General features: G+C 39.8%; 1 protein-coding gene across 1 annotated transcript in view; it reads right to left on the bottom strand.

The window, feature by feature from the left end:
• FAT3 (FAT atypical cadherin 3) overlaps positions 1 to 15145 on the bottom strand; it is a 393636-nt gene that overhangs the window by 294755 nt on the left and 83736 nt on the right. Inside the window, exon 2 of the mRNA XM_058825430.1 lies at positions 9244 to 12555. Within this exon, the coding sequence (XP_058681413.1) occupies positions 9244 to 12538 (3295 nt within the window). The 5' untranslated portion in view covers positions 12539 to 12555. The remainder of the gene's footprint in view (positions 1 to 9243; positions 12556 to 15145) is intronic.

Genomic DNA, 15145 nt, shown 5'->3' with positions numbered 1-15145 from the left:
TTTGTGCATTGTCATTCCCCCACTCCCAAAAAAAGAGAAAAACATCTCAAACTATTAACTTATCTACACCTTTCAGTAAAACGGAAACTACATAGGCACTGTACATCAAAGAGCTTCCTTCATTAAAATGTGGAAAATAATTTTTGTACTTTAGATGAAAGGTGTTCTGGGACTGTGAAGTATTCTGGCAAATTTAATTAAATCCCATACTTATTCTCTTGCAAAAATAAAGTTTTTGCGCAAAAAAAAATTTAACTGATTCACAGTATCAGTTTGTTTCCTTCTTTTTGCCAAATCTTTACTCTATAGAATGAACCACTGAAGCAAAGCCATTTTTAATGATATATGCATAAGGTTACATTTCCAGAACACAAATTCTCAGTAAAATTTTCAAATGAAGATGAAAAATTCCAAAATAAAGATGCAAATAATTCATTATGGGCTGCCAAGATCTAAAATCAGAAATTCATTTGCTATGCATATTTTAGCAAAACTGAAAAACCAAAAGCTTCAGCTGTGAAAGATAGGCAGACCTTGCCATCACAGCGGAAGCAGAGAGCTGTTGAAACCACACACAATGAGATTACTCTCACCTTTCTGGTCCATCACCTTGCAGAATTGTTGCTCATGTACAGTGAGCACAATTTGCTCAACTCCAAGACTGTCATCAAAGTTATTGAAAAACATTTCCTAAGAAAAGTAGCTTTAGGCTGCCTCCCTGTCAAGGAGGGTTGCAGCAACCAGGCTGTCCCCAGTGGGTAACAGCTGCAAAGCTGAGACATCTAAGAGCAAAAAGGTCACATATTTATCTCAACAGAGGGGTGGGTAGGTGCCACAGCATGTCCTGATACTCCCAGCCATTTAGGTGGCATGTACTGGCACGTACCACAGCTCTCAGCACGGAGGAGACAAAGCACAGCCCTGCTCCTTCACACACTCCCCGCTCTGATGGAACACTGCAGCAACACTTGGGACAAACTGCTTGCCACAACTGAATGGACCCACCCCTATTGTTCACCATGGACAAAATGACCAGGTCAATGCCAGCAGACAGCTTCACTCTGAGATACACAGAGATGTGCAAGTGCAAACACCTAATGCAAACCAACTGCAATGGAAACCCCCTCCCCACGTGCATTCTGGTTTTCTCTCAGTTATTTCTTACTGGCAACACTTCAATGCTAATAAGACACCATAAGTGTATAAAATGCAATAAAGATGTTTACATTAAACAGCAGACTACAGATTGAAATAATCTGTTCCACGAGCCATAGAAGCTCATCTCCAAACATCTATTTTCAGGTAAACATGTATATGCTAATTCAATGAGATCTCAGAGTGGAAGGGCTTTTTAATTTTATTTTATTTTTACCTTGTCGGCAAACACCTAACAAGTTCCAAGACTTGAACACTAAAATTAGTCAAACAGCCTTACAATATGATACAATTTTTAGCAATGAGAGCAACGAAAGCTTGGAAAAGCTTTCCAAGCAACTGACTGATTAACCATTACTTGTAGTCCTTGAACTGCAAACAGCTTTATAAAAAGTACCCTTTAATCCAGCTTCCAAGGTAAATCCTTGAGCCTACCTACATATTAAAGCAGGGGAAGAGATACGTGATCAGCTCAGTGTTATCACTCCAAACCAGCTCTACAAATTCCTGATTAACTCTGTCCAGTGCCACTGCTCCCTAAAAAGCCACACAACCTGCTGCAAGGTCAGACAGCAAAACGTGTCCTCAGTTTTATTGGCCAGCGGAGATTTCTCTTGTTACAGAAAAGGATTAGGCAGTGCAACAAAATGGCTCCATGTAATCTTAGACATTGTCCAAACATCCTCCTCTGCATACTCCTGGAAGAGGATATTGCCCTCCATATGCTCATAAGCTCCCATTTCTCCATTTCTGTGTGAATGACATGGCTTCTCAGGGCCCTTGGCTTCCACTGGTGCTTTGGAACAGCTAAAGTGGATTTTTCTCCAGTTTCCTCTGAACTATCATGGTCTGAAGTGATGCCAGGATAAAGCTGGTGCTCGTGTGCTCAGAGTGAACACCAGACACTGAAAGTCAATTTTCCTCTAACATCATCAAACTCACTACCGTGTGGCTTGGTCTCTTTGCTGGCACCTTGGAGATCAGCTTTCTGCAGGAGCACCTGGGTATAATTTAATGGATGATGATGCATGAGCCAATGTAGAGGTCACTTCTGGGTTTATACACTAACAAAAGATATAATACAAAATGCTCTTGGAAATATCTCTCAAGGGTAATAAAGGTGACAGGAGGAAATACAGACTACACATTTCTTTATTAATAAATAAACTACTTGGAGATTGAGACAAAAATGTCCTATCACCAGGAGCATCCTGAATTATAAAGATATTCTCCAAACATTTGCCAAAGAAGGGAAAGCATGCAAATTACAGCTAGCTATAAAAATTGTATGTTGTGAACTGTTTTATGGGGTATAAAGCCTAGAGAGCTGAACAGCTTGAATAAAGCAATTCTGAATGACTGGCCTCACTTTGGAAACTTTGAAAGTATGTCAGAATCATACTCAGAGCCTTTTAAAACAAATATTTTCATAGGCTGATGCATTGTTTTAAGGTTCATATTAGTAAAAAAAAGTTAGACAAATTTGCTCCAGTGAAACTAAGACAAGCCTTGTTCCTTACTAATTAAATGATGGGGAAATTATAAACACACAGACACAGAATCTGTATAAAAAATATTGGTTTTCTACCACAACTAATTTTAAAGAAAAAGAAAAGTGTTAGTGATTTTTGTCCTAAAAGCAAAAATTTTATATGAAGGAACACTTCCACTGTTAAAAGCTGCCAGAGATAACCCACAGAACAGTAATAACACAGTACCACAGGCTCAGAAATAGCTGCTCTCAGGAATCTCTGACACAGATACAGGCTGACAGACCAGATTTTGGCCAGGGCTGCGCTCTGTGATCCATCTGACACACTCCTCACCAAAGAGCAGAGACACCAAGGACAGGCTGAGGGCTGATGATCTTGTCACGAGTGCCTGCCCCATATGTCTGCCCTGTGAGCAGCTCTTTCCCCAAGCCACCTCCCAGCAGCACCCACTGGCACTTTTGCTGTGGTACGGCCTCAAGTTACCTTGAAAACTGTGTTTAGAAGCCTGGGATAATAAAGAGGTTCCAAAATACTGTCTCTGGGTAATGAAATTTGCCTCCACTCGCCAGGAAGATGAATAACATCTGTACTACTAGTGTCTCCAAACTCTACAGTGAATTAAATTCTGCCAGTGAGTCCACCCAGATCCACCCACAAGCTCCTACACGCCTCCATAAAATTAAACAACTGAGAGGGAGAAAAACATGTATCACAAATGATTTTCATTTTACTTGACTTTGTTTCAGGGAAACACCAGAAATGGTCCCACATAAATATTTATCAAACCACTCAAATTGTAGTAAATGAAAATATCCTTCAACCTGCACACAAAATAACTGAAAACTATTTTAAGAGACAGCAAGAAGATGCAAGGAGTCTCAAGTAGAAAATTCATTTCTTTCTGCCAAATAAACAGAACAGTGCAGGCAGGTCTGGTGTATTGTAAACTGTATCATCTGGTGTTTCTAGTTTCCATTATGAGTCCTTTGAAGCCATGATAAGGGCTTTCCAGCACCAACTGCCTCCTCTAGCCACAGTTTGTTAGGAATTTCTATCACTTTTGAGGTATCCAAATAAAAGATCAGACCATTATCCTTAGCACCATAAATAAACCCATGGAGTCCATAATAATCTGAACTCTACCTCCATTTAACAGTACCTTTAAGCTTTCAGCATTGTGAAAGACAGGACTGGCTCATTAATACGGATTTCAGGGCTGAAACACCTAAAGATATTAAGTTAACAGTCATTTACAAATTGCATTCTTATCAGAGGTCCTCTACAGGGTTAGAAATTCATGTCAGCAAACGCCTAAATTTAAAGTTCTAATGAAGGTAGAGGACTCAGGTTCCTGAACAACCCTAGGAAATAAAGAAAGCATTCTCTGAAGGCATTCTTTAAGTCCACGCTCACGAGCTTTGCAAGAACATTGAAGATCCCATAAGTATTTCATTAACACCACTGTTTTATCTTTGTGTTCAATTTCAGTGGGACTTAAGATGTTTCTATGCTTTCCTGAGAAGAAGTAAAAAACTTTTTCATTTGGTTTCCCCACCTGTGCAGTGAAGTTAGTAATTCCTTACATGTCAGGATGTTGCTCCACCAACTCTGACAAACCCTACAGAAGCTGCTGATTTTGTCCCATCTCTCTGCTCCTCTAGGACTCACTTTGATCATTTCCTATTACCAATATGTCCATGGGTAGTGAAGGGGAAATACAGAAACTCTTTGTGTGCCAGGCTGTTACATTAACATGTAGAAGCAGATGCCAGACTAAAAAGTGGAGCTAGAGTAAAAATGCAGTTTAGCTGAACTACAGATCATCAAAAAAGAAGGAGGATTCCAGCACTTAGGCCTGATCTCATCTAACTCAACCTTTCAAGAAGTCAGGAACTCCCACTAGTTGTTCAGATCACCACTGCAGCCAGAAAGGAGGTTCTGATAGATGGTATTCAGTCTCCCAAGGTGGGTGATATCATTAACCCTTATGCATTTGTTGGACCCACAATCAACTCCTGAAACAACCCAAATACACCACTTTGCTCTGGTACCAGCACTATGAGGGTGTACATACCAGAGCTAAGAAAATCCAGGTTTTTAATAAGGCAGTGCAGGACCTCTGACAGAGACCATTTCCACAAGAGTAGTCATAACTAACAGAGCAAACTATGATGGAAACTCAGAGCATACTCTCATCCCACAAATTTTTTTACCACATCTCTGCCCATTTGTGTCACAACAAAATGGAGATACAAGACTGCTTTTTTCAGAACTTCCTTTTAAGAAACTGCAATTAGCAGACTGGCAAAGAGAGTGGAGATGCACACCAGGCAGGAAGGAGTACTAAAGAGGAGAAAATGGTTCCAGCTTCTCTTTAGCATGAGAGTTGCACAAGGAGAAGGTTACTAGTCACTTCTGCAAGACCCAAATATAAGAGATTGATCAATTTTCTGTAGCTAGAAAAGAGGGTCGGATGCTTTAACACTGTGTTGTCAGAAAATTATTATAAACTATTATTTACATTACTCTCACCTCTACACAATTAAATTTTTTTCTTCCAATTTTTTTTTCTAGACAAGCACTTATGTGTGGGTTTCTGAATGAAAGATAATTCCCAGGAACTAGATTAAAACCACGAATTTGGTAGAGAGGAGTCATAACAAGTTACCTAGTAGTGAGGCTGACAGTAAATCCTCTTGTTCACAGTTAACAGGGATGGGCTACATCTGACCAAAGCAAGACACTCAGTGTAGACGTCTACCTGAGCTACTCTCACAAGGACCTTCACACATTTTTAGAGCATGATTCACCCAACTTATTTCATATTTTTATGTAAGGGTGAAATGAATCATGTTTCTCAGTGACTTGAAGAAGCTTGCAGTGACTAGTTTTCACTGTAGACAACCATATTTTATAACAGATTACATATCTGGATCCCAAAAAAATGAACATGACGGGAAAAAGAAAAAAAAGGCAGTTTTTAACAGGAGACAGAAGGATCACATTACATGTTCCTCAGCGCAAGGTTTTTAAATGGCATGTTTCTGACATTTATATCAACAGTCAATAAATAAAAAAAAAGTTCCTCCATTTTTTTAACCTCTAGAAAAGTCTGAAACCAGATTTTTTAGTTATAAATCATGAGTGACTTCTAAACCCATGAGAAATTTCATTTTCTATCTAAGGTAGTGGGAAACCACAGATGGAGTTGAAAGGTCAGGAGCTGCAGCAATCCACTTCAGAAGACTTTCTATTTATTTACAGATTTGTATTGGCTCTGACTCCTGGAAATGGAAAGTAAATCCACTAAAGCAAATCTGGAAGTGATTCACACTTCTATCTGGCAAATACTTGCTATGCTTCTGGTTACCACTGTGTATGAACTGGCATATTTAGGAGTGAATGCTGCAACAACAATACTCTTCAACCTACCAATTCTATAAGACATGAGGCAAAGAGCAGCACTATAGGAAGGGACTTGCAGGCTCACCCCCATGGTACAACTGTTTAATACCAAGCTACAACAGCACCCAGATTTGCACATTTACACTGTGCAGAAGGATCCGCAAGGACCAATACAGAGAAGACTCCCAAGCTCCCTGACTGCAATCCACTGTTCTGACCTGAATGGAGAAAAGCCTCTTGTTAAAAGCCAAAAACTAGATCAAGCCTGCTGGAGATAGATCATAGAATCATTTAACTCTCAACTGAAAGATCACTGAGTCCAGCCATTAACCCAGCACTGCAAAGTTGATCACTGAGCCATAGCCATGAGTACAACATCCACACGTTTTTTGAACACTTTCATAAACAGTGATTTCCACCACATTCCTGGGCAGCCTGTTCCAATGGCTCACAACTCTTTCAATGATAAATTTTCCCTAACAGCCAATCTAAACCTCTCCTGGCCATTTCTTCTTGTCCTGACACTCGTTACTTGGAGAACAGACTGACCCCACCTCACTACAAGCTCCTTTCAGACAGTTGTGGAGAGGGAGAAGATCTCCCCAGAGCCTCGTTTTTTCCAGATGCACCATTGTGCACTTATTTACATCTGTAGTGGATGAGACACCATGAGAACAAATGCACAGCTGCATGGTGCAGTGTGTATCCATCATGAAGGCCTGCTTCTCCTCATTTCAACTCCTCAGTATCCATGTGCCTCAGGAAGCAAAAGCACATCTCACTCAACACACAGGGCAACACCACTAACATGATGTAATATTTCAGAAAAATAAAAACAATGCATTTGAGCAGAATTTTGCTGAAAGTACGGACTTGCTTGTAGTCCAGCCTGCTCATATATCAGGATGAATTTGGCCCAGTTTATATCCTAATGATTAGAATGGATGCTGCAGTCATCTTTTCATTAAGGCAGCAGCCAAAAATATTGATTTGTTGTACTTCACACTCCTGCTTACCTTCACAAATTTCAGGAGAATCGGTACATAAGCCAATAGAGTTGGTCAGTTTAAAAGTGACAAATGAACTACACTAAAGTAAATAAACAGCTATCTCCATATAAATTAATTCAATATGTGACTTAAGCCCTTTTCTACAGCTAGAAAGCTGATTCATCATTCAGCAGCATTTAAGTTGCCACCAGTTCAATAGCAGAGTATTAATGTTGCATTTTATTTGACACAGAAGGTCAAATCCTGCATTCAGCTTACAACAGCATGACCTGGAGTAACCCTGAAGCCCTGCCCTCCACATCACCCTGGCTGCAGCTCAGCACCCAAAGTGTTCTCAAAATTGCTTTCAATAAGGCTTACACGGCATTGAACATTTGGGGAAATCAGAAACAAGAATCCAAAACCTCTTGATCTGCTATATTATCTTCTGGATTATCTTCTGGAATGATTAAGTGAAATGGCACAAGTTGGCTCATTTTCACATAACACTCATGAAAGAGTGAAAGGCAGAAAAATCTTTGCATCTTGGGAGATTTGGGGCATTTTTGCCTCCACAAAATATATTTCAATTTTAGAAAGAAAGTATATTTGGAACACTGAGTACAATTTCCATTCCCATTAAAACACGATTTGTGCTTTACTGAACAAGGGACCTAACTTATTCTAAGCCATCACCTCTACTAGGGTAGGCACAGGGTAAAAAACTGCTTATTTTTATTTATGAGTGACACGCAGTGAGTTACTGTCCATACCAGCTCCTTTAAGTTCAATAAATCTCGAATGCTGAGATTTCTGTATCAATAGTGCAGCGTTGGCACCAACCTCCCCATACTTTATAAAGAGCCCATTGAGATTAAGTTGATACAACTCAATAAATAGGTAGGATGACATTTTCAAATGCAGGAGCTTAATATTTAAACACATGTCCAAATGTCTAAATAATGTTGCCTGAATGCCTTCTGCTACTCTCAGCACTGTAGGATATGTGAGTTTCTAACATTCCTGGAAATTACACTAGTTGCCCTCTTGACTTGTGACACTCAAGTCTGATGTTTCTGGACATAAGGTTTTGACTGCAATCATCTGTGTACAGCTGCAGCAGCAAGGCTGTAGCAAAAATAGAATAAAAATATTTTTCTCTGCTTATACTATGAGAGTCACAGCACTTGTGATGTCGTCTGTTTTTCATAATGTTCAGTTTAGAAAGTTGACATTTGATTAAACAGTTTGAATCTGCCAAAACATACATTTTAATCTTATGTTTAATACCACATTCTCAATTAAAAGCTTCAGAAGAAGACATACAAACCACAGTAAACCCACAGCCCTAACATATTTAATATAATTTCTGAAACTGTTGACTAATATTTTCTAATTTCCTCACTACTTCTAGTGGTGCACAGCTGCACCATTACTGCCAACAACTATCAGACATTTAAAAAGCCCGTTTTTAAGTGTTTTAATAAACACACTTTTATATTTAGTATTTTGAACATTTTCCAATAGGGTAGTATGGTAATAAAGTTCAGCATCTGAAGAAGCTTCCCTATATTAACAATGCTTTCTAACATCAGTATTTATAATGCTACTGGCACCAAAGGAAAACTAGCGCAGGTCATTTACAGCTATGAACATTTCCCTGGATTTTTACCTTTTATGTAAGCACACCAACACTGATAAACACAAGAAAGAGTATTACAGAGGATGGTGTGTCATTCCAGAATAACTTCCATGAAAAATTACTCCCAGCAACTAGAACAAGGCCAAAAATAGGTTTTAGGACAAAATAATCTTTCTCTCATGCCCCTTATTTCATTGGGTTTAACACTGGATCTAAAGTCATGAGTACTGTGATGTTTTGGAGGGGGCCTGAGTAATTTACAGTGATCGACAGATAACGCAGTGACTGTAAGCGAGTCATTCTGTAACTATCACTGCCTTCTAAATGGAGCCCTCACATAGCTGCTGAAAAGATATGTGTATAATTTCACATCCACAGAGTGATGAATGTAAGCAGGTAATTAAATCATGTCCTTGCTGTGCCTGGAAAATCCTTACTTATAATTTTATCTTGCCCGTTAAGAAGAACTGAATTTCTCATTAAGGGTAGAAAACAATTATGCCTCAGCTTTACTTTTGAAAAAAACCTCTATGAAGGGGAAATTAGAAACAAAACTCACCAGTTTCTTCATCGATGCTGAATCTCCCCAGTCCACTGCCATCCCTGATGGAATACTGGATCTCCCCATCTCTTCCAGAGTCCTCATCTCGAGCAACAACTTGCAAAACACTTGTACCAATGCGAGAGTTTTCCTTTACAGATCCAATGACAGCAAAGTCAGGAAAATAAGGGGTATAAAGATTTTCGTTGACATCCACCACTTCAACTTCCACAAAAGAAAGAGAAGAGAGAGAAACCGGGCGCCCCTTGTCCTTGGCACGCACGGTCAGGTTGTAGAACTGCTGCTTCTCGTAGTCGAGCTCCTTGTTGAGGCGGATGGCGCCGCTGGCCTTGTCGATCTCAAAGCGCCCGTTGTAATCGTTCACCAGCGAGTAGCGCACTTGGCCTCCCAGGCCCAGGTCTGGATCGTGAGTTTCCAACCAAGCTATGACAGTGCCAACTGGCAGGTCCTCAAGCACCTTCACGTTGTAGCTGGATGGGATAAAGGCTGGAGAGCAATCGTTAACGTCATCCAAAAAAACCTTCAGAGGCACAACGGAAAACTGCTGATGGCCACTCTCTGCTCTGTCCCGAGCCTCAATCTTCAGGGTGTAGTTTGCTTTTGCTTCCCGGTCTAGTTGATCTGAAACATACACCACTCCTGTGGAACTGTTGATAGCAAATTGATGGGTGTCTGTCAGTACTGAGTAAGTCACTTCACCATTAGATCCTAAGTCTTTATCTCTGGCTTCTACCTGGATAATCTCTGTACCAAGACTTGTACTTTCTAAAATATGAACCGAGTAACTGTCCTGTAGAAAAACAGGCTTGTTATCATTTGCATCCTCCACAGTGACAGTCAGCAGTCTCCATGCAGATTTCTGTGGATTACCTAAATCATAAATTGTAATATTAAGGAGATAGAGCTCTGTTTTTTCACGGTCCAAGGGCATGAGAACACTAAGTATCCCCATCTCCATGTCAATGTTGAAACAACTATCTACATTACCATCAGAAATTGTATAAAGTACTCTTCCATTAAAGCCTGAGTCGGCATCATAGGCTTTTATCCTCAGGATGGTGGCACCAACCGGCAGATCTTCTGAAACCTTCACGTCAGTAGGAAAGGATTTATCAAAATGAGGTGCTTGCCTGTTGACCGAATAAAAATCAAGAAAACCATCTTCCAAATTCAGCTTCACATTTGCTTTTGCCTTTTTGAGCAATTTTTCTGCTAGCTTCTGAGCAACTCTAGTTTCTCTACAGCTAAAGGTCTTTGAAGACACTTTCCCATGAACTACTGAAATATTAACAAACATAGCATCAGCAAAGTTCTCTCCATCAGTTGCCGTTATCTTAAGGCCAAAATTGCTATTCTTTATGCCAGAGTTAACAAGAGATTTTTTAAGCTGCAGGACACCAGAGTCTGGACTTAAATAAAAAAGGCCAAGTTCATTTCCAGAGATTATTTTGTACTTCACAAGCTCTAACTCATCTATGTCTATTGCAGAAACAGCAGTGATGTGACCACCAACAGGAAAATCAGATGAAATCACTCCCTGACAGGCCACTTTTTCAAAGAGGGGCTTGTTGTCATTGACATTGCCAATGTATATGGTGACATTCACCTCACTCTCGTGGCGGTAGGGAGAACCCCAGTCGGATGCTCTCACAATGAACCTGTAACTTTCTGGTGAGGACTCAAAATCCAGTTCTTCAGATGTGCTGATGACACCTGTAAACTGGTTTATCGTAAATGGCAGTGAGTTCAGACTGGCAATACTGTAGGTGATGTATCCATTCTCTCCCCTGTCTTCATCAACTGCTGACACTGCCAAAACGCTGGACCCCACTGGGACACTTTCATTGACAAATGAGCTGTAGGAGAGCTGCTGGAACTCTGGAGTGTGATCGTTGGCATCCTCTAACCTGACAGTAACCTGGGCTTTTAAATCACCACCTTTGTTTGCATATACTTCTAATTCATAGAGGTCCTTCTCAATGATTCTCAAAGGACGAGCAGTAGTAATAAGGCCTGTGTTGGGATTGATCTTAAAATACTCAGCGTCCTCACTTGGAGATAGTCTGTATTCCACACCCTGTGGCTCAGGAATCAGCTTAACTACTGCAACCACCACACCAGGAGGTGAAAATTCACTGATGTAAATATCATATGCTTCCTTTTCAAACTTCAGGGGGATACTTTCTTTCTTGGGACTAGCAATGTGGACCAGTTTGACGGCAGAGAATTTCTGAGGAGATCCTTTGTCCTTAGCTTGGAGAGTGAGGTTGTAACCATAAGGGAAGCTGTCCCAGTCAATAGGCTTTCTTTCCTTGATTTTGTACTCATTCATCCATTTCCCTTCTTTAGTCAGAAAGAATTGCTCTAGAGGATCTCCAGCAACAATAGAAACAGATTCAATTTCTCCATTGGCTCCTTCATCTAGGTCATCAACATTAACAACTGCATAGGTAGGTTCCTTGTCTGATGGGGAGGGAATGTGGGTTACTACACTTATTGTTGGGGCATGTTCGTTTATACGTTCAATGTGAACATAAAGCTTGGCAGTGCTGCTTACACCATTGTTTCCATACAGCTTCATCCCACGGTCCACTGCCAGAATCTCAAGGTCGTATCTGTTTTTCTCATCATAATTTAACCGGCCACTTAAGGAGATAACACCACTCGTAGGATGAACTGAGAAGAGATCAACTTTACCTTTAAAGTAATAATAAAATTCACCGTTGGACCCAATATCCGCATCTGTTGCGGTCACCTGTGCAATGCTAGTCCTTAAGGGAGTGCTTTCTGCTATTGTGACAGAGTACGTGGTTGGTGAAAACAAAGGTCTTAGGTCATTCATATCCAAAACCTGGATGTTCACTTTTGTCCATGTTTCCAAGTCCTCTCCCCTGACAGACCCCTTAACCATCAATAAATAGTTGTCCTGGATTTCTCTGTTCAATATCGCAGAATTCCCACCTTTAGTCCTTATTCTGAGGAAGCAGAAGTCAGCAATGATGACTTCCTCTGCTTTAAAAAAGCCCTCATCATCACCAGACACTATTTTGTACTTGATATCCCAGGAAAGGTCAGCCATGGTAATGCCCATCCTCGTCTGACTGTTGACATAGGTCCTGGCTGCAGAATTCTCGTACACTGTGGCATTGTAAGTGGAATGTGTGAAGTGAAAGCCAGGCGGGGCAGTCCCCTGAGCCACCTGGCAAACCAAGGCCAGGAACTTGACAATCAGAAGGGCAAGGCATGACGGAGGTAGCCGTGAGCCTGACCAGCGGCCCATATTCACGTCCATCACATCATTCTTTCACCCTGTGACAGAGAGGAAAAACAGGAAATAGTTGAACAAGAGATAAAAACTGAACTGTGAAGTGACATGTCAAAATTACTTACTAAATTTCTAATTGAAAGTAAAATCTATGTAATATCAATTCACCACATCTTTAACAAAACAGAAAGAGAGAACACTATACACACACAGACATATAATCACACCAGCTCTGGGAATTTTCACATCTGTCTGAGTAGTATATATGCAAGTCCACACACACACACATTTATATATAACTACATACATGTATGTATGCACACATTTTTAAAAGACCCTACCACATCCATTTACACATGCATACAGTCCAGAATAATAATCACAGAAAAAAAAAATTAAAAACCACTATGCGTATTTGTATAAATTTATATCAAATGATGAACCACATACAGAAATTATTTTTTCTTATTTACCGCAGCTCCAACAAAGCCTAAACTTGTTTCTTTTCAGAGCATATTGGAAAATTCATTTTCAGTCCCAACATTCGGAAGAGAGACAGGATTTTCATATGTATGTATTACAGTCATAGTCAAATGCTACTTTTTTTTTATGATCAGTTAAGAATGATGAAATTTGAGCCATCAAGAACAAGTAGAATAAGAAGGTCATTATGCAGTCATTACTTTAAATACAAATGCCTTCAGCAAAGGCCCAGTGCCTCACCTCAAGAATCTAAATTGTGAGGTTAAGCAGAGACAGAGTAAGTGGAGGCACTGGCTGAAGGTTACTGGAGGCTACTGCAGAAGGTGGGAGCCAAGTCCTGCTTATCTATTGCTTTGTCCTTGAAAGCAGAGGAAAGGAGCCTGAGGAAACTAGGCAGGCGCTATCATAAGGCAATGTTACAAAGTACATGCACTGCTACTACTGAAAATCATAAAAATCGATTTCAAAAGGCAAGGATTGAAAGACCCCCTGCACACACACATTGATATTATTGTCATTTAAAAGCTACTTGAAAATGTAGTTTTCTCCAAGGTAGAACACAAGGAGGAAAAGGATAGGAAATATTGTCAATGACACAGATTAATTTAAACTTCCAACAAGATTTCAGCTTCACCAAGGAGATTTATAAATTGCATGCAAGTTTTGGAATATGAATTCATATTATTTGTCACCTCCAATGTAACGGAGGAACTACTGCAGTTTCGGTACTAACAACAAACAATTTATCATACTGATGTTGCAATGTCCACACACAACACTTCACTTCCTGATCCCACAGTCTATATCCCATTGTTTAACATGCTGATCAATTTGGTCAATTCTCCCAAGTGTTTGTCAAAGCACTCATCTTGCAATCACTTATTTTCACATGCAGTTCTCCCCCTGCCTCTGTTTCCTTCTTATTTTCTTTGCAATTATTAAAAAAAAAAAAAAGAAGGAAATAAACTTTTTAAAAAGAGAATAAAAATGTAAGATTATTATCACCTTCTGGACCTGCATTCCCCCCAGTAGCCAGTGAATTTCATTGTGGCAGTTCCTTTTCTGAATTTGCCCACTCAATTCCTAGGCACATAGCATGTGAGTCCTATGATCAACATCTTCTTCCATACAGTTCATACATCAAATAAGCACAATTCTCCAAAATGCTTAGGGTACATGAGGGAACAGGTTGACTTCCAGAAGTCCCAGGATGGAATTTGTCTATTTCATATAGGCAAGATTATTTTATTGTTGTTACCATTTTATACAGCTGAAAGACCAGCAGTGGCATCTTCTTCTTCAGCACAACAAGCATTCATCAATTTAATCCACCAGTATGAAAATATCAAAGTCCCTTATTTCATGGGGCTTTATGGGATCACTTTTGAGTACTGAAACTAAAAGCTGTTGCCTCAGACTAGTGTGGGAGATGATGCTAGTTGTATTTATATTATATATATATGTATTTACACAACATACAATAAACTGCTGAGGAAATTCAGCCAATGAAAATGGGAAATTCTAATGAGACAGCTCTCATGGGAAAATAAAGGGCTGGAGCTTTTCTGTGATGTGTATTATTAAAACAATCAACAGACAATCACTGCATTGCTGCCTTTCATGAAGAGCATTTCAGCATCCTTTGTCTACACCACAATACCCGTCTCTCCCCCTGCTAAGAGAGAGAATTTTTGCTGGCTTACAAAAGACACTGATGTTACATTTCATATGAGCATCTAGACTTCTTTCACCACAGTTCAGTAACTTCCTAGAAATTCATTTTCCAATTCTTTGAAGTAAGGAAATGAATTGTCTTATCCTATTTGTCTCATTTGGTGGTTTAGTTTCTCCTGTCCATGCCATAGTTCAGCATGAGCAGGTTTCTCTCTACCTTTCAGGGCCATCAACAACACGTTTGCAAGTCCAGCATAACTGGAAATCAGTTTCCCTGAGAATATCATTGTTAAAAAAAAAAAAAACAAACTATTTGAAACTTTACTTTCAGCCCTACCCAATGTGACAGACAGCTGTGGCAGACAGGCATCAAAGGAGATACTCACAAAGCTCTGCAATTAGGGGAAATGAAAAAGTTGTGTATATCCTAGGCAATAAAACACAACCACCTTATACTCCTATTCCATTTATCTTATA

Source organism: Ammospiza caudacuta, chromosome 2 (genome assembly GCF_027887145.1).
Source record: "Ammospiza caudacuta isolate bAmmCau1 chromosome 2, bAmmCau1.pri, whole genome shotgun sequence".
Lineage (NCBI taxonomy): Eukaryota > Metazoa > Chordata > Aves > Passeriformes > Passerellidae > Ammospiza > Ammospiza caudacuta.
This window is presented reverse-complemented; position numbering and strand designations above follow the sequence as displayed.